Below are 23,945 nucleotides of genomic sequence, written 5' to 3'. Positions count from 1 at the left end.
TGCTTGTACGATTGGCCTTGGCAGTCAACATTACAAAACTTTCTCTCACTCTCTCTCTCTCTCTCTCTCTCTCTCTCTCTCTCTCTCTCTCTCTCTCTCCAATCCACGGTGTTGTCTTGTCACGAATGTAGTCAACCAGACATTACAGCCCGCTGTGCATACTGAATGTATTGTACACGAAGAAGTCTTCATTTTGAGTTTGCGTTGCTGTCGGACTTACGTACGGAATGGCAAAAGCTATATCCACTCGCCTATGCTAAGCTCGTCACCCTAGCCTCCACCCCCCCCCCTCCCCCCACGCCAAAGTTAGCGTGGCGCCTATACCGGATAGCATCCACCGCGTAAAGTGCTAGATAATAGGAAGCGTCTCTAAAACGTTAGTTAGCTCGGCGTCGAAGACGCGATACTCGGAGGCCAGAGCGGACTGGTTGTGTTGTGAAACCAACCAAAGGCTCCAGCCAGACGACCACAGCAGCAGCCCCCAAAAATCCTGGAGGAGCGGCTAGTAAAGCTTCCTTTCTTATTTCACCATCACTAGGCTGGTTGTGTCCGCTGCAGGAGGACTGCCTCTCCAAAATATTTGCAGCCACGTCTATTTTGTGCTATTCGACTCCAATTCTTCCTCTAGAATTTTTGGAAATCATCCCTCCTACCGAGTCCTTGGCATGCTAGTATTTCATTGAAGGCCCTTTGGCAGCCACACCTTCAAAAGGAGAGTGCACCTGCCAATACTCATACGCTAGAACTTACTTATATCGGTTAATTTGATGTGCATATCGTCCACACGAGTTGGTTTTCTAGTCTTCTCTGCTGTTTTCGGATTCCTAATGGTGACCCCCAGCATTCCTCTGTGCATTGCCAGCGGGGAATATCTAACCTCCTTTCAACTCGCCTAATGAGTCCCCGAGTTTCTGCCCCATATGTAATTACCAGGAAAACCACTGGCTGCACGCCAGATTATTAGTGGTTGAGGTTGCTTAGTACTCAGAATAACAGGCGTCTTTTTGAATGTTTCCTTCCTCACACCTATTGTGCGTTTAGTTCTTTTTTGCGTGATTTTATTCAGCACTTATTACTAGGCCGAGGTCGAAGTAATTGTTCATTTTTTCTAAAATGTCCTCTCTTACAGACGCGTAATTTACACACCAGAAGATTGCACCCTATCGTATACAACCACCCTGCCGTTTCTTCTCATAAGTCAGAAAAGCATGATTCGAAAGATTCTCGCTCATGTGTATAAAGACGAGACTTTTGAGAAGTTGCTGTTAATTGACCTGGAATAGCAAGAATTTTAAGCCATCGCTTGTGCTTTAGGCAGGCTGTGAGGTCTTCGCTGGTAAAACCTGCTAACAACATCTGCGTGCCGTCCTGTAGGCATGATCGTTAGGAAAAACAATGTTAATAGCATAGGTTCGCTCGAACATATTCTACCGTATCAAGTGGATACATGTACAAATCATTCATATGAATTCAGCGGGAACGACAACTCTGTGCACTCCTCGTAAAAAATTCGGGCTGTATTCGCTGGGTTACCTCAGATAATACAGAGGGATTCCTTCTTCAGAGAGTATATTGTTCAAGGTTAGAATTTATCAGTTTGTGCGGAAGCTTTGTAGGAACAAGTTTTAATTCTGTGTTTGAAACTCTATTCTCGCATACAAGTTTAGAGTAAAATCGTATTCATATTACTGGAATCGCGCGCTGAAAAAGAAAGATGGGGGAATATATTTTGTCTCTTTTCCCCAGCATTTCAAGATTGCGAAGATCCGGAGATTGATAGGGGCACCTACGACGGCGATTGCTGCACCCCTGGAAATGAGGTCGAATTCAGATGCAACAACGACCGCTATGCTCTCTCCGGAGTCGAGAAGGCCACCTGCCTCCCTGACGGCACTTGGAGCGCCCCTCTGCCCGTTTGCAAAGGTAGGTACAGTCCAACAACGCTACTACGAATGCCTCTAATACAACATAGCCTGTACAACGAAGCATGTCATATAGCCTGGCCTGAATCCTGCATTTTCTATGTGCTGTGAAGGCCACTACACCGATGACCACTACAGCAAATTTAGCTCTTTAAGAACAACATTTATGCGCTCATAAAAGCTGAAATGTTTGAATACAAATGCGCCTAACAACACCGATGGTAACGCGGAGAAGTCAACCGAAACCGAGCCACCGGGCATCTTCGTATCGGCTGTTTGGTGCACCCGGCCTACTCGACACTTACAATTACGTCTTGGTGGACGACCAGGTTCTGGTTTGCTCTCACCTCACAACTGCCCCCAACGTGGAGGCAATTATAGAGAAAAGAGACGCCACAAAAGATCAGGCGATCAGGAACAAATAGTTTGAAAAAGATCCAGGCGTTATGACCACCAGCGAATGCTGAGTGGCATTTGACACCCTGCGGATATAAACCTTGTCACGCCCGACCTCGCGGTGCAGCACGCCCTAAACCTCGACAGCATTAGGTCGGCGGTGGTTGTGCATTCCGTACATCATGATTCTCTGAGGAACATTGTTTACTTTTTTCGCCTGTTAGGGTTTAAATATGATGTAAATAAACATTGTTTATCTCAATATGTTTATCTGCTTGATAGGGAGTCAGTGACCTTCGCGACGAATGTAAAGAACTGATGTATTGAACGAACAGTTATCGTGGTCCCACACGCTTTGTTATACAAGCGTTTGACTCTAGAGCTCTACTGAAACTGTATGGGATAAACCATTTCGATCTTTTTTTTTCAAGTTACTCAGGCGGTCCAAATTCATCCGTGGGCCACTCATGACAGCTCTCGAGCAGATCACCACATATAAGCGCATATGTCAAACTGAGTATTATATTTCGAGCAATATCCAGTTTGTTCAATGTAAGCGGCCGCTAATATATTTACATTCCGTGCTTGTGACCCCATGCCTCTCTTCGAAATTCTAGATAAGCCACAGCTTTAATATGTACAAATAGCCTTTGAGATCTTTCAAAAATATTCTCATTTGAAAGCAAAATTCACAATTTTCGGGAAAATACTCTGATTTATAACAAAACGTCCAAACCACATACACAACCACAGCATGTATAAAATATCAATAATGTTCTCCTTCCAGGCAGAATGCTGCTTCGCTTCAGACTGGCTGATTTTTACCGTTTTACCACTGCCGCTCAAGTACTATCTGCAACTGTAGCAAATTACGTCAGTAATGTACACAGCAAAAGAAAAGTTATATTCTACTTGTGCGTGCTATGTATTGATGGGAATGTATAGCAACTTCATAAGGTAAGGGTGTTAAGTTAAGGTAATAACAGGTGGACCTAATCCTAAACGTCAGGTAGTTATTTGTCCAGCTTAAGCAGAAGCTTCTCAGAACTAGCGGTGATACATCACCAAGAATCACGAATGTTTCTGTAATTCAGAAGCGTGATGCACCTGCATGAGATCTCCTGCCAAAAAAATATAAAGTCTGCTCAGATATTGAACGTTTTAAAAAAATAGTACTGGGGCAGGTTTTCCTCACAGCTCTCCTAACGAATCTTCCAACATTATCACATGACCTGTGCAGTCCTTGGTAAAATATGCTGCACCACGCGGCACATCCCGTGTTGAATGCAATGACCATGAAGAAAGGTTCTGCTGCTCAGTTGAAGCCGGTGTTCCTGTCCAATGTCTCCTGATGCTGAACAGAAATGACGCCTGAAGTCCTCGCAGTGCTTTGGTGACGCAAATCTTCAATGGCAGCGCAACCGGTAACGGTAACTTTGTTTAAGGTTTTTTAATGCTGGAATGCGCACGTAAATGAACATTGATTTTGCCGGCCCTTTTTCATGTATAAGAAGAACTTGGCCGAATGATGTTGAGGTAAGCTTTGGCGGGGTGTTTTCAATGTTGTCGCAGACACGTACTGCAAGGACCCTGGCCGTAGTTTCAATGTGGAAACCGTGATGATCTTGAACGGGAGGCGGTACATGGACGAGTGCTGCCCGCCGGGCACAGCATTATACCACGTGTGCGAAGAAGGATACCAGCTGGTCGGCGAAGAGTTCCTTCGCTGTGGTGCCAATGGAACCTGGGACCACGCCAGGCCAAAGTGCAAGCGTAAGCCTCCATGCGCGTATCGGACAAACGAACTTTGGCTGACCATGATTAGCGAAATGGGTCGTCGTGGGTCTAGAAATAGCAGTTTATTTTACCACAGATGGTGACTTGGTTTCTATGAGCAACCCAGTAAAGCACCAATAGCTCCCAGTTTCCTTCTTTTCATAGCCGACTAGAATGCGGAAGTATAAGCTTGAGTCAACGTTTAGGTAGAGATGGATATGAAGGCGTCTTGTAGTGGACACCGGTAGAGGTCAGCGCTCAGTTCCACAAGAAGTGTAACAAAAGTGTTTATTTCCTCACATCATCATGCCTATCCCGAAGGGTAACCAGTAGGCACGTATGCACGCTACGAAGCGTCGGTATCGCCAGTATATTCATTACCCGGCCATCGTATTTTTGTACCTCATCAACCTGCTAGGCAGCTATGGTTAATGGGTAGGATTCCCCTAATCATGCTCTCTACCAGAATGTCTTTTTAGATTGCAGTCCGAGATTTCAAAAGCAGGGCAGACGTGTAGTATCGCGGGGTATCGACAATACAGCAGTAGTGCGACTCGCCACTATTGTAGTAGCAGAGGGACAGAGTTGCCAAGAGGAAGCCAGAGTAAAACAGCTCTTTAAAGAAGAGATATGAATTTTCAGGGGGTGGAATTCAACCTCGACAAAAAACAAATCGAGTATTGATTCAGTTAGGTATAAGGAGGCTTTGCTTCACGACGCTTCAGCTCCGGTTCTTCTAAGACACGTAGCACAACGTTTTACGAACCGGTACGGTGACTCTACTTTAATAAGCAAGTTGGAGTAAAACGAAATTGCCTCCCACCGTCAGCATGGAAGAAGACGAGGACAAATAATGGAACCTACTTAAAAATTTCTTCCCAACACAAACGGCGGCAATGTGTGCGACGGCTATAGTTGTAACACAATCAAATCTTACCTTTCTTATAGCCACCGTACAATCGAGTTTGATGATGATGATGATTAGAGGCCCTCCCTTTGTATCTCGACGTCGGTTGTCACCAACCGACTTGCCTGTGTTTTTCTACTTGCTTGCCCTACCCTTCACTAACCTAATGAGTTATCCCCCCGGTTTTAAACCCACATCGTTCCCCCGTTTTCCTGCCCTTGCACCCCTGTTTACCCCTCCCCTCCTGTTCTAAACTCTAAGTCGGTAAATTACTCATCCTACGTCCCACTCTCTTCCCTCCTTTTCCTGCACCACCATTCCAGCCGCCTCTTCGTCACCTCGATAGCCTAAAGTTAGGGTTCTCCCTCACAGCACATCCCAAAGCCTCAGTGAACATCGCGGTCGTTCCGTAGCGGTCGTATCTCTCTGCTCTGCAGTCTATGATAATAGAGAGTTTTAGGTGAACCTTTTCGACGGTCTGCTCCGGTACCGGCGGCAAGGTCAGCGCAACTGGAGCCAATGCCATTTGTAGCCAAGCACACCGCGCATGCGCAACGGTGCGCCCGCTTGCTATGGGAGCGGAGCAGACCTTGAACTCGCTTAAACTCGCTAATATGCTCTACGGTTTGCCGATCCCTACCGCAGCATACACAAGTTTCGGCTGGGCGCACAACTCTGGGTCATTATGGGGCCTCGCCGATAGCCTTAATCGCCCTCGAACGTGCGTTCGTAAAGGCGTCAAGCATAACTTTATTACCGCGCATACCTACAAAATACTACAACGATGGCAGAAAGAAATGTTGTAGAAAATAGAAGCCTCCTAATAAGACATCTGTGGTGTAATAACATCGCCCTCCTGCCGAGCCGTAGGCCGGCACACTGTGAAGGTATCTTTGAAGGCTTTGCATTTTCCTCGCAGATTCTACTTTCTTTCTTGCGGGAACGAAGCCGTAGCTATGCATTGGTTACTGCATTTTAAAAGCAGCGTAAGTGAGCTGATTACGTGCTGCTGTGAAATACAAGCAGGTTGTTATAAGGTTGGTTAGTTGGCTGTAAATTCGCAGAAGTACAAATTGGCAGTACAGTTATTCACACTGTGGACTCTCATACGCCGTTATCACAGGGTAGTTTAGCACCTAGGGGTTCCACTCTAAGGTACATCTGTTACGTCACGTGGCTACCGCCGTATTTGATACAGACAACATGTGGTGCAATCCTTAGCGTTGATGTTCCTAAATGATTCTTCAGCTATTGAATATCATGACATATCATTGGCTTTTCTTGGATAATAAACTATGAAGACTGTTGTCTAATCCTAATCCACGTAATGGGTAAGAAAAATACAGACAACATGGGCTTCGGAAAACCTTAGACATAAGCAAAACGAAAGACCGATTGTTCGCAGAGCAGCTATTTGTTTTGCACTAGCAACTAGCCCAATATTTGGCAAGTTATTTCGCTCTACACTAAAAGCTCTCACGTGAGAACTCTAATCGAAAGTAATTGTATTGCTTTTAGTAACTTCTATTTGCAGCAAAAGCTTGAACCTGAACAAAACAAATAGTTGCAATGCGAACATTCGGTCTTTCGTTTTGCTTATGTCTAACTTTTGTGGAAGTCGATGTCATCTGAATTTTTCTTGCATATTAAACTAAGAAAGATTATTTTCTAATCCACTGCATGGTAAAGAAAAAGAAAGATAACATCCGCTTTGCTAAAAGTTAGGCATAAGCCAAACGAAAGACCGAATGTCCGCATTGCAACTATCTGTTTTGTTCAGGTTGAAGCTTTTGCTGCAAATAGAAGTTAACAAAAGCGTTACAACTACTGTCTACTAGAGTTCTCACATGAGAGCTTTTAGCGGAGAGAGAAAGATATTGCCAAACATAAATATTCTAAAATATTTCTATTATGCGTTTTAGGTATCCTGCTCACCCCTCGCCCTCCGCCCCTTGCGACGTCCTCAAACAAATGAAAGTTATTTAACAGCGTTCTTTCGAAGAGTTTCGCTTTTTCGCGGCTTGTTTTTATCCAACTGGCGTGCTGGGTTGCGCCAAGAAACCTGTAATGTGTATTGGTAGAGGGGCCAACACAGACACAAAGCTATGTACAGCGGGGGCTAGTTTGTATTGCATTTTTAAGGGTGGAAAAACTGCGCAGTTTTTCTACCCTTAAAAAACACAAAGCTAGATATTTTTCCCCATCCGTAAGGCTGGATACGGTGATATGGGCTGTGTGGTGCTCCGGTACAAGCGAAAAAGTGGATATGAAAAGATTACACACTGTGACTGATAGACACCCTTGTAATATTCGCATTGTTGTATTCGAAGTTATGAATTCGAAATGAAAACTGGATTTTGAGCTCTCGAAACGTCGTATTCGATGGCGCGTTCCGTTCATTACCGTCATGACTGCTCATTCCCAGAAAAAAAGTGTGAATATTGTACTGTTGGATTTGCCCAGTACCACATCCAATTCAAATGTTACGCCCAAGTTTCTGTGCAGTCAACAACGTATTTCGACAAGTGTACTCGCATACACCGGCTAACGCGCGGAAACTTCACGCAATGTCTGATATCGTATTTGCAAACAAAAGATCGTCTTTAGGGGACTCGAAAATAATAATGCTGTGTTTCTTTTGAACCAAAACAAGCAGGTCCTGAAAAATTTGTGCGGGCCAGTCAGAAGACGCGTGAGCTATCCCGCGCATGCGTTTCCCTTCTGGGTGTCACGCCAATTTGTTTCGACCTTCCATTCCATACACGAGTTCAACCGACAAAATCCTCCTCCCACACTGTGTGGCAGAAATAATGTATAAGAGCGCCATTTATTTTAAACATCAATTTATTTTAAACATCAATTTATTCTAAGCATCTCATTGTTGACCCGATGCGGCGAGAAAAGAACGCGACACTGTAACGAACGTGCTGGCGCGCGCTGACCGACCCAGTGTGGCACGTATCTACCTAAGGTGTCGCTGGGTGTCTCTGGCTGAGTGTCGCCTTCGGGACAGTGACCGGTGCCTATACCTGTAACCTCTTTCTAATGCGCGGCATTGGAAAACTGAAATGCTGTAAATAGAAAAAAAAGACCTACGGAGGAGAGGTATCAATATTGTCACAAGTTTACACTGGTACTACTAAACGTCGCTAAAACCTCTGTTCCTTTCTATGCTCTCTTGCGGAATAGAGGCTTGTTTCCTTCCTTTGTTTACTAAGCTTATGCATCGTAACTACACAAATCGACTATTCCACACTCAAGGTTCACTGAAAGCCAACAATTCGGCTTTGTCGTGTTTACATGGATAAGCCTTCTGTGAAATAAGTTCACCACATCATATAGATAACTAGCAGAATTTTGTGAATGACACTAGTTTTTGTGGCGAAGAGTGTGAAGCTGTCACCGTCTTATCTGCTCTTTTCTCTTTTTTGCGCATTCCGCGGATAACTGTACGTTCTTATGTGGTACTTCTGTCAAACACTTTAAGATCACTTCTATTGTCTAGGCAAATAGCAAGTAGCCCTGCTCTTGATTATAGAAAATTGCAAACTTGTGTTAGTTCTTAACCTGTAGCCATTCGTTGATAATAAAAAAATCCAGCACTAACGACAGCATACTAATTTTACACAAACCCAAACCGCGGCTAAACCACAGAGTCGTAAGGGACTACACCTAAGTCGTTCATTGTACTTGCAAAAACTAGTAGTTCTACACTAACGTCTTAAACAACCCACCAGTGGCACCGTTTCGGTAATTTTGCTTCTAAAAGCTAAAAGATCAGTCGCATATGTGCTCACTTCGCTGACATGTTCCAGAAAGACGATACTCTTGAGCCGCCTCTGACACATAAAAGACTATTCCCTCGTGCCTCCCTCAACAAACCCCCTCGCTCTTTTTTCTTACATCGCGATAAGCACAGAGGCGGTTTTTTTTTCGGCGTTTCACAGCGTTTTTCGGCGTTTCACTTCTCATGCCATCTAGTCTAATCTTTTGTTACTGTTGGAACCTTGAAGGAGTTCTGACACAAAATTTTTAACGCGATTGATTGTTTGTTTGATTGGTTGATCGATTGTAGGGTTTCACGTGTCGACGCAACGCAGGCGATGATCAGGCGCGAAGTAGTGGAGGGCTCCGGATTAATTTTGACCTCCTGGGGATCATTAACGTGCGCCAAAATGTCGTACACACAGGCGTTTGTGCTTTCGCCTCCATCTGAAAAGCGGCCGCCGAGACCCGGAAACGAAGCCGCCACCTCGTGGTGAGCATCACAACGCCTTAGGCCACTGAGTCACCGCGGTGGGTAATTTTGAAGGCAAGATAACTTGGGACATAGACTGGAGGGAACACAAATACATCACTGGAAATTATCAATGGCAAAAACAGCCTATACATATTTAAAATCAATTTTCAATACTGGAAGCCTAATCGAACAGCGGAACACCACGCGCAATCGACATTCCCTGGATGTAAAGTAAATAAACAACATGCAGACAGATCACGAGTTTGTGTTAGCAGCTTCCGCACGGCCGTTCTTTCTCGCCTGCTCAGCGCTGCGATCGGAGGGCGAAACGTTTGCTCACGAGCAACGAAAGATCCGATCGTCGGCGACCGAGGCGCCGGGATTTCGTTGGCTTACCCGGCAGCTGTCCGCAACTTCAGTTCTACAGCAATTCCAGGCGGAATATTTTTATTGCTTTTTATTACATTGGACGCGAGAATGCGCCGGAGACACGAAGAGCGCACTGAGAGAGCCGCACGGTCGCTGCGCAGGCGGCGGCCACGGCAGCGGTGTGGCCCAGCCGGTGCAGGTAGCTCGAATGATAGTTTGTTACCGCTGCAAGCACATCTTTAGGCAGACCTGTAGGCAGACCGGCAGGCTGCTCCCAGTGCGCGTCTCCCCACCCACTGCATTAAGCATCGCGTGTCGTTCTCTAGCCGTGGCAGCAATTTGCACTCGCGGCACCTGTATCAAGTTCACGTTAAGCCTTAGTCCGCGTTGCTCTTTAAACCAAAGCTTTCTACCTCAACCAGCCAACCGTTCTTTCATGGCTTGCGAGGAAAGAAACTCCCAACGCGACTGGGGAGGCGGAGAACGCTTTTCACTCCGGAGCATAGTTTAGATGGCGCGGCGATAGGGCGCTAATACCCAGCGTTCCCCATGCTTACGCCGGCGGACGCGTCAGCGGGACGTTTCCGTCGGCTTTGCGTCTGCTTTAGCGACGGTGTTGGCCTGTTTTAGCGCAGCTTCTCGTCCATTGCGGGCTTGCTTCACACGGCTTGATTAACTTGTTCGACAGCACCTCCTGGGTAACCTTACCCGACAGAATTAAGTGGTCGTACGGCAAAGATACATTAAGGATTGGTTTACAGGGCGGGAAAACAAAATGTAGAGACCACTTACAGACATCTGGCCGCTAGAGAAACGCCACCTCTTGCGCACTGCTTGTCACGAATGCGACTGCGGTTTCTAAATGGCTGAATACAAATTCGGTTGTGTTTTAACAGGTATTACAAAAGACAAATGGAGAAACGGGTTCTGATAAATAGCGACTATAGAACTTCCCTCAGCTTTTTCGAAATTCTCAAACTTACGAGACAATTTAGTTTAAATCTGCATAAATGGGAATCACTGCGCTGGCAGGCCTCATTGTTTCGGCGTCTGCGCTTGTGTCGCGGGGTGGTGTAGCCCCGTGCTAGCACATTATGATGGCTAGGTTTTGCTGTTTCACTCTTCGAAACACGCTCCTCTGCGTTTCCTTTCTGCCGACGCACGGCCGGGCTACAGCGGCGGTGTCCGCCGCTCGAGCCCGGCCATGGCTGACGCTGCTGCGTTCCCGATGGCGCCTTCACGAATTCCAGGTAACGGCTGGCAGAATCTCTGGTTTCACTCTTTCTAGAGCCGCGTGTATGAATACAAGGGACGTCGATTGTGGAATTGTTGTGGGGCTTGTTCATGGCTTCGCGTTCCAAGCACCTTCACAGCGTGGATTAAAGCCAATTTCTTTAACAGAGCGGCTGACGAGATAAGTGCGTAGGGGGCATTACCAATACTGCCGCCTACGCGAAATCGACCGTGCTACGACGCGGGAACGACTGTGCTACAGAAGCTCTGCTCTGTGATATCCATCCGACAGTCTCTTGCGCAGCTTTGTTTATACCAAGTCCGTCCTTTCGCGGCACCCGCTAAACCTAATGTGTGACTGGCCGCATTAAAAACGTCTGTAATTAAACAACCGTCACGCAATAAATGAGGTTTCTTAACGTGATAAATACGTCATTAACCACTTACCGCAACATAAAAAGAAGACGCTGAATTTTTGTCTCAGTACCCCTTAAAAATTGGTACACCGCCACGACGCCGCTCTGATCTGCTCCCGCGAGTGATTTTTGTATTTCTGGGTCAAAATATTATTTTCAAGAACTATTTGTTTGCCTGCTATCTTCAAAAAGCACTCGTGTATTTTTAATTAAAAGAACCCTGCAAGTCTATTGATATTTTGCCGGAAATATGCGTGTTTTCTTTTGCTCAATAATGTTGACAAAGCATGAACGTTGCCAGCAGATTTAGTAGCTTGGAGTTGCGTGGTCTTTCATTTACCGTTAGTACGCACGACTGATTCGAGGGCCAGTCAGAGATGCAAATAAAAATTTTACCGTTTAAGTCGCCCCGAAAAGACTCCCGTCTCTAAATCGCACGTGCTCAATGGCACTTGGGAGAGGGAACCTTGGGAGCATTCACACTCTGCAGATGATTGGAGTTTTTTATATGTCCTAGATGGCTGCTATTTAGAAGAGATATCCTTAGAGTATATCCAAATTTGCAGGACAACCATGCAGTTCTTAAACGCTCTCATATTCTATTCTTAAATTCCTGTTTTACAAAAATTGATTTGATTGATTGATTGTAGGGTTTAACGCGCCGACGCAACGCAGGCGATGAGGCGCGCCGTAGTGGAGGGCTCCGGATTAATTTTGACAACCTGGGGATCTTTAACGTGCGCCGCAATCTCGTACACACGGGCGTTTTTGCTTTTCGCCTCCATCAGAAAAGCGGCCGCCGCGGCCGGGAATGTTTTACAAAAATGTTCAGATACAAACACCTGCGAAAGGGGTTGCACAGTCGTTTAAGCATATGTTAGGTACACTGACCAGGAGAAACTGAAGGTGTAATTTGAAAGAAAAACTCATTTATTTTTTCGCAGCGGAGGGAGGTTGTGACGACTTCGAAGTGGAGCATGGCCGGGTGACCGGAGAGCGCTCGGGCGGAGACTTCTTTGCCCCTGGAGACAGTGCGTTCGTCGAGTGCGATCCTGGCTTCCGCGTGAATGGTACCGATCAGCTTGTCTGCGAGGATGACGGCTCGTGGGACGAACAACCGCCAACCTGTATGGGTGAGATGCGCATTACTAAAATTGACAAATTTTAATTTCCCTGCTGGTGTATCGCCGACGAACGTGTTTAGATGTGTATCACTAAAACTCATTGTTGGGTAAGTTGGTGCATGCTTTTTCCAAACATTAGATCCCGAAAAACACAACGAGTACAAAGAAGCACGGCAAAAGCACTTTCTTTTCCTTTCTTTGGGCGTCCGGATGGTTACGTACTCATACCTTTTCATATCCATTATGATGTTTCGCTCAATCGCCGGTCTGCTTCTTTGTAGCTACTCTATCCATGAATTTATAATCAACTAGGGCAATTATTGAAGACGCCAAAGGTAATGTCATAATAACAACTCCCAAGGGACGGTGCATAGGGAAATTTCATCGAAGTACGTGCCTGCGCCCTCCGCTCTTCCGGTGGTGGTGCATGCTGGCATCCAAATGGCGGCCGGCATGCATTAGTGAAGTTACTCTTACGCGTAGCTTGTTTAGTGGCTCTAACTGCAGCAAAGAAGGCACAATATTGTCACAGAATATATAGGTCAGCAACACCCCACCGAGCCATCACAAAAGACCAGCGACGATGACGACGAAAGTGCTGGTGGACCCTGCGCTGGCTCTCTATTGCCGCCTTGTAAATACTGTACATAGACCAAACTACCTTCTAATACATCGCTTCATCTTCAACCATGGTTCGAGTCATTTGCTCTGCCGCCACGTTACATTTGGTGAGGTGCTGGTACATCCCCGTCCCGCCTCTAGCTTCGCACCTCAACGTCATCGGCGGAATCATCGAGGGTCCATGAACCGCGTCAGGAAGCCCAGCCTCGCAGCTACAAGCACTCGACGACGCTCCCCACTCGTCCCCCCGCCACCGCCCCGTGTCCCGAGTCCGTGACATGCCGATCGAAAGCGGCGAAGAACCGACGACATGTGACCAGAAGGCGGCAACGTGCCCCTAGAATTGTGGTCCGACGTGGTTACGAGCCCTCCCAAGTTCATTGTTGCTTTGCGGACGTCGCTGCTGCGGGACATTGCTTACCAAACCCATCACTTACATCCGTGGTGACGAGAGCTCCTTCACTGTGTACTCTATCACACTGTTCATCTTCTCTGAGCTTATTTATGGTACTGCGGTTTCGACCACGATGGTCGCCTTCGAGGAGAAGGGTATGTTACGCTTTTAAAGACGAGGAAGACGACAGTGGCGTGTAGCGTTATGCACGAGCATCTTCGGCGACGACGAAGCGGGGGGGGGGGGGGGTACATGCTGACTTGCTTGTATTTTGCCGCATTTGTTATCTGCATTAACATCCTCGTCGCGCCGCAGCTTCTACCTGGACGGTCGCCCTCGACTGGGGGGTAATGTGACGCGACAATAAGTGGGCAATCCCCACAGCGCCATCCGAAAAGTCCAGCAAGGACTACGACGAAGAAAGTGCTGCTGGACCGTGCGCTGGCTCTGTAATGGCCGCCATGTAATGACTGTAAATACGCCATGAAAATACGTTACTATAAATGTAACGTGGCGGCAGACCAAATGGCTGGGACCATGGTTCAAAATGAAGCTATGTATGAAAAGGTAGAGCGATCTATGTACAGTATTTACCTGGCGGCCATTAGAGAGCCAGCGCAGGGTCAACCAGCACTTTCTTCGTCGTAGTCGTCGCTGGTCTTTTGTGATGGCGCTGTGGGGTATTGCCCACATATATGTCCCGTGACAATATGCAGCGTCGCGTTGACGATACAACATTGATGAAATGCTGCGCAAGCTTAATGCTTGACAATATTGGCTCCCTTTGAATCGGGCCACAGTGATTCAGGCTTGGAGTGCGGCTTCATAATCTTGGCCACATCATACATCGTTCTCAATTAAAGAAAAAGCCTACAACCGTATTAAATTGAAATGAATTCACTTTGATTTTCAGAATTTATAGATATTGTTACGAACAAGTGGACAATTCCCAATGTCCCTCCATCGACGACGACGAGGAGGTGGCTGACGCGCAGTCGGTGCGAGCTCGGCGATACCCGCCATGTAAATAGTTCAGAATACATAGTCCGCATCTCATTGTTCATGTCCTGCGCCACGTTACATTTTGGTAGAGGTGCGGGTCCCTCCCCTTCCTGGCCCCAGCATCGCTACGTCTCGGCACCGGCGAAACATCGAGGGTGCGCGGGCCGTGTTGGGCAGCCCCGGCCCCGCCGCGATCAGCACATGACGATGCCCCCGCCCCGTGTCCCCAGCCCATGAGAAGCCGATCAAGAACCGAGACCAGACGAGACGTGACCAGCCAAGACGTGTCGCCCATGTCGTGTCCCCAGCCTTCTCGTCCGGCGCGGTTCCCAGCACCCTCATCGGTTCGTCGTGGCCTTCTGGGCGTCCATGTTCGGAGGCTAGTCGACATCGGAGGCCGCCATCGTCATTGGCCGCGGAAAGGACTTCACTGTTTATACACATCGCATCTCATCCTCACCACACCCATCCATTCACGGTGACCGAGCACGACCGAGATGGTCTTCTTTGGCCGGGGGGTGATGTTACGAACAAGTGGACAATTCCCAATTTCCCTCCATCGACGACGACGAGGAGGTGGCTGACGCGCAGCCGGTGCGAGCTCGGCGATACCCGCCATGTAAATAGTTCAGAATACATAGTCCGCATCTCATTATTCACGTCCTGCGCCACGTTACAATATTATTACGCGCTGGCAGGACAAATGGCAGGAACAGCTGCTGAATATGAAGCGATGTATTTACATTATGTCGGCCATCACAGCCCCCAGTCAAGCGACGTACCATGCAATCTGCCCCTACTTGTGACATGTCCCCCTCGGGCACCCGTCGAGAGTGGCCTTCCTCTGTCGACGCCACAGTAAATAGGCGAGTGCGGAGCCAGTGGAAAATGAGGTGACAACAAGGAGTAAAACACCCGCCGTCCCGGGTGAAGGTGATGAGCTATGCGAACCACACACTGCAACAGGCACACCCGTCAATGCAGTTGAGTAACGTGGAAGGCTTTCGGAGACCCGACGGTGTACTGGGGGAGGGGGTGGTAAATTGGGAAAAAAAAGTATACTCACTCCCTCGTCGGCTGGGGAGACAGGAATGGACATGGGCGTGCCCATAGAGCGACGGAGCTGCAGCAAGACGGCGCGATTCAAGAAACGCAAGAAAACTCTTCAGGGGCCAAGAAAACGCTACGGGATGCTGGACGGCCGATGAGGGAATGAAGGCCTCAACCTCCGCCGAAAATGTTGCGTTCTGGCAGTGCAAACGACAGGAATCATGGCTAAGTGTTAGGCTGTATATGTACATCATCTGGGCCATCACAGCACCGAGCCAAGACACGCAATATGCATACAGCTTCGCCTCGTTCGCCAGAGCCTCCTACTCGTAGCCGCATTTACAGCTGGGTTGAAATGCATAAGGTCCTAAGATCGAAATGTTTATTGGAACTCCAGTGATACGCACAATTGGAATTACGATTGACAAGACAAAAAATATACCGGGTTTTTTTCCGTCCCTAAGACGACTTCAAGGCGAAATCCTGGCTAGGGATGCATTAGAGAAACCAAGTGCTTTACTTTGTAGTACATCATACTTTTGCCATTTACCTTCAATGTCGTAACATCTTTCTTCCACTTCTGGCATGACTAGCTCAAGGGCAACCTTTATATTGACGTACACAACAATGAGCTTGGTCATTCACCTTTAAAAATTGAATATTCTGCGTAGTTAATTACTACGCTAGTTATTTCTTTATTTCTATGGCGTAGTTGACTTAGCTAATAAAAGTATTCATCCCATATATTTTGCTCAGTCCGCCGCTATGTCATTCATATGATTGTCTGCTAACGGGTTCACTTTATGGTTTTTTAGTTCATTTTAAATCCATGTAATTCAGTTTAATACGCCGTAATTCGCTCTGCCAGTTTGGCTGCCTTCTTATAGCACTTACATCGGAGGTTCACTGGTAAGACGCCCAGAATATTTACATCAGTGCTGGTGTTGATTGCCATCTTATACAGAATAACTTTTCGGCCTGTATTTTTTTTCCCATCGTATCCGTTGAAGGCTAAGGTGCAGTTCACTATAATTATTAGTATTTCCAGTGGTGGTTTCTATTGTGTCCTTGCTGCAGTAGTTGCGTCGCTGCAGAGTAAAATCTGCCAGTGTTTAATATGTAGACCTCGTTGTGGGGCGTAACGCGCCGACGCTGCACCGGCGATGAGACGCACCGTAGCGGAGGGCTCCGAATTAATTTTGAATACCTGGGGATCTTTAACGCGAGCGGAAATCTCAAAAAAACGGACGTTTTTGCTTTTCGCCTCCATCAGAAATGCGGCCGCCGCAGCAGGGAATCCAATCCACGTCCTTGTGCTCAGCAGTAGAGCGCCAGAGCCACTGACCCACCGTGGCGAATATTTTCTTTAAATCTAATTTTTAAGAGCGCGGCTTCGCAGCAAATCGTTATTTTTCGTGTCTGCAGTTCACAATACCAAGAAATTGCGGAGCGCGCACGTGAGCGCGGGCCTCGCGGCGACCGCGCGGCAATTAACAAAACCAAGAAAAAACGCCTAGCGCTCGTGTGTGCGTGCCTCGCGACGAGTGCCCAGCATCCCCACTCAGGGAGATCGGCCAAGAATGCGGGGAGCGCGCGGCGGTAAACAAATGAAGAAAATGCCGAACGCTCGTGTTTGCGTGCCTAGTGGAGACCACCCAGCGTCCCCTGCGCCCGTTCGTCAAGCCAGGCATACCCACTTAGGGAGATCGGCCAAGATTGCGGCTACCGCTTGCAGTTAAAAATACCAAGAAAATGCTTAGCGCTCGTGTGTTCCTGCCTTGCGACGACCGCCCAGCGTGTCTTGCGCACGTTTCTCAAGCCAGGGTAGATTGGCTTCAATTAGGGAGAGCGGCGAACATTACGGCGACTTCTCGACAGTTAAAGAACCAAAAAAATGCCAAGTGTCCGTGTGTGCGTTCCTCGGGGTGACCGCGCTGCGTCATTGGCGCACGTTTGGAAGGCAACCATACCCACTTCGGAGATTGACCAAGAATGGCAAAAAAAATTACAATTACAACGATCGCCGTAATCGTGGCAGAACTTGCTCGTAACGAGAAAGACCTGCCTTAGCGAACGCCCCTCCAAGGTAATGTCCAAATGATTAGCACTTCCAAAAAATGAAGGAAACTTACACTTATAGCAACAATGATTGAGGAAAGGTCATTGCGGCAGCGAAAAAGAAGCACATCGGCTGGAATCGCGGACTTAAACAGTCGTGACGGTCTTGAAGTTGCGTATGGTTTCGATGTCTTAAAGTCTTGCGTGTTAGTGTCAGCTTCCTTCGATTTTTTTTCTTCGCGGGCCCTTTAGGATATATGATAATGCCGAAACACTTTAAAGGGGCACTGACACAAAATTTTGAAGGCGAGATAACTTCGGAGATAGATTGGTGGGAACACATATACATCATCTGCAAAATATCAGCGGTGAATACAGCCTAGAACATATTTAAAATCAATTTTGAAGTGTGCGAAACGCAACCGAGCGGCCAGCAGAGGACCACGCGCAAGTGTAAATAAACAACATCCAAACACGTCACGAGTTTGTGTTTGCCGCTTCCGCACTGCCGGCTCGCCGCTCCAATCGGAGGGCCGGAGGGCGGAGCTTCTGCTCTCGAGAACGAACGACCCGATCGTTGGCGGCGGAGGCGCCGTGATTTCGTCAGCTCATCGGGCAGCTGGCCGCGACCAAAGTTCTACAGCGATTCCAGGCACTCTGTTTCTATTACTGTTTATTACCATTGGATGCGGAAACGTGCCGGAGGCACGAAAAGGCCACTGAGCAAGCCGCACGGTCGCTGTGCAGGCGGCGGCCACGGCCGCGAAGTGGCCCACGCCGGCGCAGGTAGCTCGAGTGATAGCTTGTTACCGCTGCACGAAATTGTCCCCAAGTCCCGACCATGGTGGCTTACATGAGAAAGGAGTTAATGATGCCATGGCGGGTTGCATTCAAAATTGTCATCTGCACCGCTTACGAGAGCGGCACTCGAATATCCGCCGCAGTGCTAAGCCGAACACATCTGTAGGCGGACCTGTAGGCAGACCGGCCGGCTGCTCCCAGCGCGCGTCTTGCCACCCACCGTCTCGAGCGTCGCGCGTCGTTCGTTAGCCGCGGTAGCATTTGCATTCGCAGCGCCTGCGTCACATCCACGGTCGCTTTTTAATTAGGCGCCTCACGAGATCAGTACGGGGGGGCATTCGCAGATACTGCCGTCGATGCGGATTCGACAGTGCTACGGCGGCTCTGCTCTGCAACTGTGATATCCCTGCCACGGTCACGTGGTCAGCTTTGTTCACACAAAATCCACAAAATCCATCGTTTCGCGGCACTCGCTGAAACCGAAACTTTGACTGGCCGCATTGAAAATGCCTCTAATTAAACAACCGTCGCACGCTGAAGCATATGAGGTTTCTACAGGTTATAAGTAGGTCACTAGCTACTTATCGCAACAAAAAAAACAAGATGCAAAATTTTTGTGTCAGTGCCCCTTTAAGGTGGCGTTTCTTTGAGCGATTGAACTAAGTGTTGAAGCACATGCTTTTTACGTGTTGCAGAGGACTCGCAGAGCATTTAAGCTAGGTTATTTAGGATGTCTATAAAATTATCCTTACTTATTTTCGGTGATAGAAACAAATTTACAATAAATACTGTTTCCGTCTACCAATTCTACCAGAATACAACTGCACCCGGTTCGACCCTGGCCCATACCTTATTGTGGATGAATTCGAAGGCAACAATGACACCATTTTTGCCCGAGGAACTTCAATAAACTTCAGGTGCCAAACCGGGTACTTGCTTCAAGGCGCATTTAGCACCACTTGCAGAGACGGTGGATGGTTCGGCCGGCTTCCGAAATGCGAAGGTAAGAGCGTACAGCCTTCAAGTGCGTATAGTCTTCTTTTAAGCGAAGGGAGAAACCCTCACCCGAAATATGTTTATCATCATTTCAAAGTAAAATAATCACAGGCTGAATATGTTCATCTTTGTGCAAGGCAGTGGCGGATTTGTGGTAGCGCGCAGAGGGGTACGTTGGCAACTTTTCTTGAGTAATGCTGAAGGTAGTGCTGTAGACGATAAATAATACGTCGTTAATAATAGTAAAAATAAGAATAAAAAATTTAGTCCGCTTAATTTATGCCGTGTTCTACAGACAGCAGGTGTTGTGTGTGCCCAAAACATAGTACGTAATAATAGGTTTGTGTTATTTTTACAGATATAATATTAGGATGAAGCATGGATAAGACAACGTTTGCGGCTGTGTCAACAAACACTAATCAGAAACCGTGTAGACACTGCATCAATTAATAAAACTTGTGGATTAGAGTTAGAACAATAAAACTCCGCATTGATTCACGCGCGAACGCATAGGAAGTAAATAACCACAAGGATAACGAGTCGGCTCGCATCCAAAACTCGCACATCTTGGCTTGTGAAATGGAGCTAATTTTGATATGTCGCTTGTAATCGCTTGGCGTGAATTGGTCTTGTGACAAGAATTGGCAAAGTTGTAAGTTCGAACATTGGCTGAGCTGGCGGGAATTTACAGCAGCACAGCCGTAATTAAATTGACTTTAAGTATGAGAATAACGCTGCATGTAAGAATAAATGTAACCTACCGTGTCTAGGAAGGCCAGGAACTACGCGCATTACCCATACCGAGCGGAATGACCCGCGTACACCATACAATGCGGACGGTTTTTTTAAACAATTCAAGATGATATGGACGTTGCGTGTTTTACACACACCTGGCAGTGTAAAATACAAGGGATAGCATCATGCACTTTGTTGTGGGGACGTGGTACCATTCGCAGCTTCCTTCAGCATAAGCATCAGCACAAAACAACAACTGTATAAAAATGGCAAAAGCATTGGAGTTAAAAGACACACAACAAACTACACATTGTAAAACCACACTTAGGACGATACACAACCGATTCACACAACCGATTCACACAACAGACACCCACAGATTGCTTTAGCTAGGCTACCGATAGGCCACACATGTAAGACTCTTTACATGCTCACTGGATCAGCAAGACCCATGTGCAGCGGCTGTGGAAAGGGCCTAAACGTAATCCACATACTTATTCACTCCAAGAGACTTGACACAACACGACGCAAACACTTTCCACAAATATACATACAACACTTTCCACAAGACCCGTCGTACTTTTTAAGAGACGAACCAATGGTTTCTCCGAAACGAGTTCTGGAGTTCCTCACGGGCGTCAAATTTTTACATCTCATGTTTTATCATACAGATTGATTTTTACATTTCATTTCTTATCATGCATCTTGACAATCCGGCTCTTTATGCCAGTCATCTCTCAGCGTGGCCCTTTCAGCGTGGCTCAAAGTGAGAGCAGCGGTCACGCTAGGCTTCCACGACGCGAATTTGATGGTGCGCTCCAGCCGCCTTTCGGTTCATTAATGCCTCCCCGAAAGCTAATACCCACTTCTTTTAAATAATATTCCGTGGTCTCCTTTTGTTGCTTTGGTATGCAGTCTCAAGTACGCAAACGTGGTTTTCACGTCGGGGTGCATTACAATTTGCAAACTGTCTAATTAGAGATGCAATTTCGCCCGCCCCAGGGAAGGGGGGGGGGGGGGCGCTCTTCCTTTCAGATTTTGCACTGACAACATGTTTTATTTCTGCTAAATAGGGAAGAACAGAGCCTGTTGGCATTAATTTATATTGAAGAAAGAGCCCAAACTGGGCAGGAAAGAGTGTGGCAGACCGTACAAGCGCTTAATAACAACTGAACTTCTATTAAGCAGGAGTAAAACATATATCGACACCTTTAAGTCTCTATAAAGCTGCATATGAAGCTCACTACACACACACACACCTACGCACACACCTACGCACACACACTCGCACTCATACACCCACGCCACGCAGGCATATTTGCACGCGCACGCCCACGCTCATGCCCACGCGCAGCACACACGCAGAGTTGGTTTGACGAGAAACCTTTCAAAAGGTAGTTCGGCCTTGGAATGTACGTCTAGGCGACGCTGTTTTCACGGAATATGAGAGCCCGGTCCACCTAAAAACATCACCCTGGGTAACCTCGCTTCTGAAAGCCAACCTACGTGCTACTTTGTGATAGACACCACAGAACGTTCGCGTTTTGCCTAAAGAAGCCTGCACAATATTACCATGTGTGAAGGGACCCTTTCTGATTTCAGATTAACCAATGAGCTTCCATCAGGTACCCGCGTCAGGTTCCTAGAATATGTTGTGTCATTTTACGCCGTTCTTCATGCCTGATGGCAACATACACGTCGTTCTCAAAAGCGTTTTCTGCCGTTTTATCTGTACATTTATCGCACTGAAGCGCGGCATCGCATTGATCGTAAAGCGCGATGCTCCTGCGGTGGTCACGCCTTCCCTGTGGGCAGAACGTTTAAAAATCAAGATTGATCGGCCGAATAATGCAGGTTAATGCGCGAGCTCCTCACCAAGCTGGCGAAGGCTTCGCTATTACAAAAATCGGACAGGCGCCGCGTGGCAGTACTACATACAGATAATCCCGCAAACTGAAATAGGAGTTGTTCCGTGTGTCTACGAACTTGTTTCGTTATCTCCACCAGCTAGGAGTGCCACATGCTGCCGCCAAGGACATTATTTTTTTCTGGGGTTCTATGTATTTTGTTCATGGACGTGTATCATCTCCTGTTCGGATTTTGCAGTCTGCAGGGATATGTGATGAGTGGTGACTCTGCGTCTTTGATACGTCATGGTGACGTTTAGCCGGGGCAATTTCGGGCAGTTCCATACAAGCCTTAATTCAACTCAGCCAAGAACGGTTGCTAACTACTACTATAGCTTATCCCTTGTGATCAAGAAAGCATCTGTCCGCATAGGCTTAGGTGTTGTTTCGAGAGAGCCTATGAGGCTCAGGCGGTGTGAAGTTCAGTTAGTTCAGGAGCCAACAAGCCTAAAAAATGCAATATGTCAACTGCTTCGGGGAATGCCTGGAGGGTGTGGTTTATGGGATTCGGCTTTCATGGGAGCCACAACAATCGTTGCACGCAATATTGACACGGAATTCACTCTAACTCTCCGAACAGACTCAAAAAACAATTTGGTCGCCTTTTGCACATAGGCACCTGATTGTTGGCCTTTCGTGTGTGGCCTTGTTGCTGTCGTCTCGTTTAAAGAACTATCTTTTTTTAGGTGGCAAACCTAATACTAACCCTTATAAATGAACAATGCACAGTTTTCTTGTGAATTAATTGCCAAAAGAGCCAACAAAGACGTCATATTTAAATTAAAACACACATTCAATGTCACCAGTGGCATTTCAATATCGATTTCGTCGACTTTGTTTTTCCCACCATTTACTTCACCAATGCTTGCACCGTGATAGGAGTGGAATTAAAATGGCAAAAAGTCGCGAAATGCCCCTCTTCGTCCTTCCCTCAGAGATCAGGTGCGGAAATCTGCGCACACCACCGAACGGTCGAATGGTAATCTCCAACTCGACGGCTGTCGGCTCAAAAGCAAGTTTTGGTTGCTTCCAAGGCTATAAGCTTCTGGGCCCGCGGGAAAGAGAGTGCCAAGACTACGGCGAGTGGAGTGGTTCTCCGGTGCGGTGTGTGCCCCTCGGTAAGTTTGATAGCCTTTGCTCAAGGCTTGTATCTTGGGTATTACACGACAATGTATGCGGCAGGATGAAAGCACATGAACTGATGGTACCTAACTTAACCCAACGCTTTAACGAATGTACAACGATTAAGACGTTTAAAAATATTTGTGGAATGGCAGTAACGGCACGTGGAATTACACGTCAAATAATAAAGAGAACGCAGGTGAAAAGAACTACTGAGGCAACAGCCGTATACCGGAAGGCGCTGTATTCCCAGCTTGTATTATTTCGCGAAACTTGGTTGGCGGGAACGTCAATATCAGGTGAATTACTCAGCGGAGGAGTTTTGCTTTCACTGGTTTTCACAGCCGCGCAAAAGGAGGACGCCAAACTCCGGCGCAAAACTCTATTGTTAACATGCTTAGATGATCGTAACTATTGCAAGGTTTGGTAATCACACTGTAACTCGAATGGTTTGCCGTACAGGTAAATGTCAAATTTGTGTACATCCCCGATAAGAGCTAAAGATGAGATGAGAGTGTCGTGCCCAGACGAGGGCACGACGCTTGAGGTGCCAACGTTTATGAAATTTTTAGGCATGTGAAAAATTATGCGTATTTTTTCTTTCCTTTTAGAAGAATACGAAAAATTGAAACAGAGGCAATTCCGCACGGAGCTGCAAAAAAACCCACGCACTCCTTTGGTTAACCCTAAAAGGAGTATAATAGTTACGCAACCTCATTAGCGAAACAGCTCAGCTTCCGCTTTCAGAATATCGGCACAATTTTACGTCTAGGCATGAACTTCACATGAAAGCGTCGAGACTGGCATTTATATATATCCATGTCAAAATAATTTTTCCTTCACACGTCAATGCTTACCTGTGCAGCGGTTGAAGCC

The 23,945-nt window shown here is 47.1% G+C and overlaps 1 protein-coding gene across 1 annotated transcript in view; it reads left to right on the top strand.

Moving 5' to 3' along the window:
• Window positions 1–23,945, top strand: part of LOC144153675 (complement factor B-like) — a 142,940-nt gene that overhangs the window by 34,600 nt on the left and 84,395 nt on the right. Inside the window, exons 4-8 of the mRNA XM_077685334.1 lie at window positions 1,747–1,923; window positions 3,891–4,091; window positions 12,204–12,392; window positions 19,124–19,312; window positions 22,883–23,065. Of these exons, the coding sequence (XP_077541460.1) occupies window positions 1,747–1,923; window positions 3,891–4,091; window positions 12,204–12,392; window positions 19,124–19,312; window positions 22,883–23,065 (939 nt within the window). The remainder of the gene's footprint in view (window positions 1–1,746; window positions 1,924–3,890; window positions 4,092–12,203; window positions 12,393–19,123; window positions 19,313–22,882; window positions 23,066–23,945) is intronic.

The sequence above is a fragment of the Haemaphysalis longicornis genome, unplaced genomic scaffold (assembly GCF_048455015.1).
Source record: "Haemaphysalis longicornis isolate Haplotype H1 unplaced genomic scaffold, Haemaphysalis longicornis Haplotype H1 scaffold_9, whole genome shotgun sequence".
Classification (NCBI taxonomy): Eukaryota; Metazoa; Arthropoda; class Arachnida; order Ixodida; family Ixodidae; genus Haemaphysalis; species Haemaphysalis longicornis.
This window is presented reverse-complemented; position numbering and strand designations above follow the sequence as displayed.